Below are 3,066 nucleotides of genomic sequence, written 5' to 3' on the forward strand. Positions count from 1 at the left end.
TGAGATTTTCTAGAATAAAAAATTTTTAACAACACTACCAAAGAGTGCTTATTTTTCTAAAAAGTGTGACAAGTTCCTGAAATTAGAAATGAAAGGATCTTAAAATACCTAATTTAATCCCTGAAGCCGATGACTATCAAAAACTCTATGGATGTATATGTGTGTAATATATAGTTGCTTTTTCTTGAGTACTGTCATATGCTTTGTAAAACCTTAAAACCAAAAATATGTCTTTTAAAATAGTAGTATATTAACATTTTGAAATACTATGATCTTACCTTGATCTGTATAGATGAATTATAACCCACACATCTTTTTCTGCATTTGTGACTTCATTCACATACTGATTTCCAGAAATTTCTCTTAATTCTCCAAATTTTTGTTTTTTCTTAAGAGCTTTCCATTCCTGTAACCGCTTCTCTCTAATTAAAACATGAAATTAAATTACATAAGAATACTGTCATATTCTTAAGGTCATTCTCATATGTAATAACAATTTAGGGCAATGAATATAATGTCTATACATATCAAACACTTTAAATGATGGGATATTAATGAATGATCTTATAAAGCCAATTTCTCTTTTTATATGCAAATCTGTGTTATCATGGATATTGAAAAGCATAAGAAGTTTGCTATTGACTTTTAAATTTGTTTGTATTTAAGACTAGGTTTAAATCATTAACTGTCTTGGAGGAATGGGGGGGTGCAGGGGTGCAGGGGTGCAGGGGAGTTGTTCCCTGCTATAGAGAGTTTATCTGGATGTTGTGCCAACAAATTCTCATGTACAAGTTGAATACTTCATTAAGGAGAATAATGATATCCAACATTTACCAAGTGCTTGCTATGTTGCCAGGCACTATTTTAAACACATAACATTAATGAACTTAATCCTTGTAAAAATGTTACAAAGCCAGTACTATTATTATCCCCATGTAAATAGGGGATAACTATCATGCTAAGATGATCTTCACTTTGAAGCTTTTGTGGATATTTGCAATTACTAATTATAAACATAGATTTATTATAGATAGAGAGGTAGTAGAGGAGAGTGATTATGAGCTTGGATTCCAAGGTCAGACTAAACTGGGTTTAAATGCCAGTTCCCGTACTTGTTAATAGCATAAAGTTGGGCAGTTATTTAATCTCTCTACACTTCAGTTTCCCTAACTGTACATGGGAATAATACTAATAACTACTCACAAGAGATTATTGGGAAAAAAATGAAATAATACATGTAAATTTCTTAGCAGGGTGCCTGACACACTGTGAGCATTCAATAAACATTGCTACCTATTTATCTATCCATAGAGAACCTTGCAACTGTTTAAAAAACCCAACTTTCTCAACATCTACAATTTGACAGTTTTGCTGTTGAATGCCTGGATTCATGAAGCAAATCTAAATGGTTTCTGACATGCCTGCAAGTTTATTAACATTTAATGATTCTATACCTCTAAGTTTGCTGGGAGTATTTACTCCCTTTCTTTCTCTGTATACTAACCATATTTTCCCATTTTATGTATTCTTGATGCTCTGGCATCTGGCACATTGCTGATTCTGTAGAGTCTGCCCCTCCCAGGGCTCGTGAACTCCACGAAATAGCAAACACTCTTCAAACGCAAACCAATCAATCTAGGGCCCATACCCTCAATCACTTCATTTATCAGACTGAGCCACGATCCCCTGCCCTAATCATCCCAGGGCCAGGTACCAAATAACTAGAGATAGCCTCTACAGCCCAGAGCCCACCAAAATTATTGAAACTAGCCAATCCTAACTCTACTTACCCTGCCTTGCCTTGCTTTTCCCATAGAAACCACAACAAAAGCCTTATGCCCATGCTTTTCCCCTTGCTCCTTCTGACTTCTGATCAATTCAGGTGCTTCACTGCATGGCCGCAGTGTGGCATGATGTGGCATGCACCCCTCCTCTTGGAAACTGTGAGTAACCAACTATCCTTTCAATAGCAACCATCTCCTGACATACTTGAATAAAAACAAAACCCTGGGTATATTTTAAAACATTCTGACCTTATTTCACATGCTAGAAACATTTCAAGTAAAACCTCTTACTTTACATAACCAGTAATTCAAGCAAAATCAAACCTAGAAGAAAATGCCAAGGACAGTAACCCAAGGCTGGGGACCTCTCATAGTTTTCAAATTGAAGTCCTTCAATTTTTCCTCCACTGGCCCAGATATTTGGAACCTAGAGTTACTCCACTGTTCTTCTGGGAGCCCTACTTTGTTTGTACCGAGTATCTAACTTCCCTCAATTTGATCTTACTGGCTTAACATCTTTCAGAAATTTCAAAATATTCTTATTCCAATGATGACACCATGCTCTAATTAATGGCGCAACTATCAATAACTTCTCTTCCTCCTCCCCTCTTCCACTTCTTCCTCCTGCTCATTTTTCTGTTATTTCAACTGAACTGGGCAGGGGAGAACGGTAAATACATGGGCTGCTTTTGCCATTAAGAGTTCACACAGTATTCAATGGCGTGCATTTTTCACCTAACAATCCTATCATTTGGGATTCAGTTGCATAAACAGAAGGCCCACTAGCTATTTTAAGCAGAAAGGAGCTTAATATGGGGAATTAAATGCTTTATCAACCCAATAAAAAGAAGGAGCAGGCTCTAGGCTGGGATACCAGGCATGACTCCCAGAATAACATGCAAAACTGGTCGGCCAAGGCTTTCTCCACCACAATCCGGAAACTAGGGAATCTGGAACTACCACTCCATTGTTGGCTTTACTATCAGACTATTCTGAGAATCAGAAAGCCAGTGTAACAACTTTTGTCTCTAGAACCCTATCTTCTCAGTAATAATCTAAGGATGAGACATTGTTGCCAAAATAATGGCTGCATTGGATACTATGCTCCATACCTGGATGATGGGGTCAATCATATCCCAAACCTCAGTATCATGCAATGTACCAGTATAACAAGCCTGCATGTGCATTCCCTGAATTTACAATAAAAGTTAAAATTATAAAATAAAAAAAATAATGGCTCCAAAACCATGATGCAAATTCTACATCAGTACCACCTAAATGC

At 36.7% G+C, this 3,066-nt stretch overlaps 1 protein-coding gene across 1 annotated transcript in view; it reads right to left on the reverse strand.

Moving 5' to 3' along the window:
* The window catches only part of PDCL2 (phosducin-like 2), a 36,566-nt gene that overhangs the window by 14,865 nt on the left and 18,635 nt on the right, over window positions 1–3,066 (reverse strand). Inside the window, exon 2 of the mRNA XM_011992512.1 lies at window positions 279–422. Coding sequence (XP_011847902.1) covers window positions 279–422 — 144 coding nt within the window. The remainder of the gene's footprint in view (window positions 1–278; window positions 423–3,066) is intronic.

The sequence above is a fragment of the Mandrillus leucophaeus genome, unplaced genomic scaffold, assembly GCF_000951045.1.
Source record: "Mandrillus leucophaeus isolate KB7577 unplaced genomic scaffold, Mleu.le_1.0 Scaffold412, whole genome shotgun sequence".
Classification (NCBI taxonomy): domain Eukaryota; kingdom Metazoa; phylum Chordata; class Mammalia; order Primates; family Cercopithecidae; genus Mandrillus; species Mandrillus leucophaeus.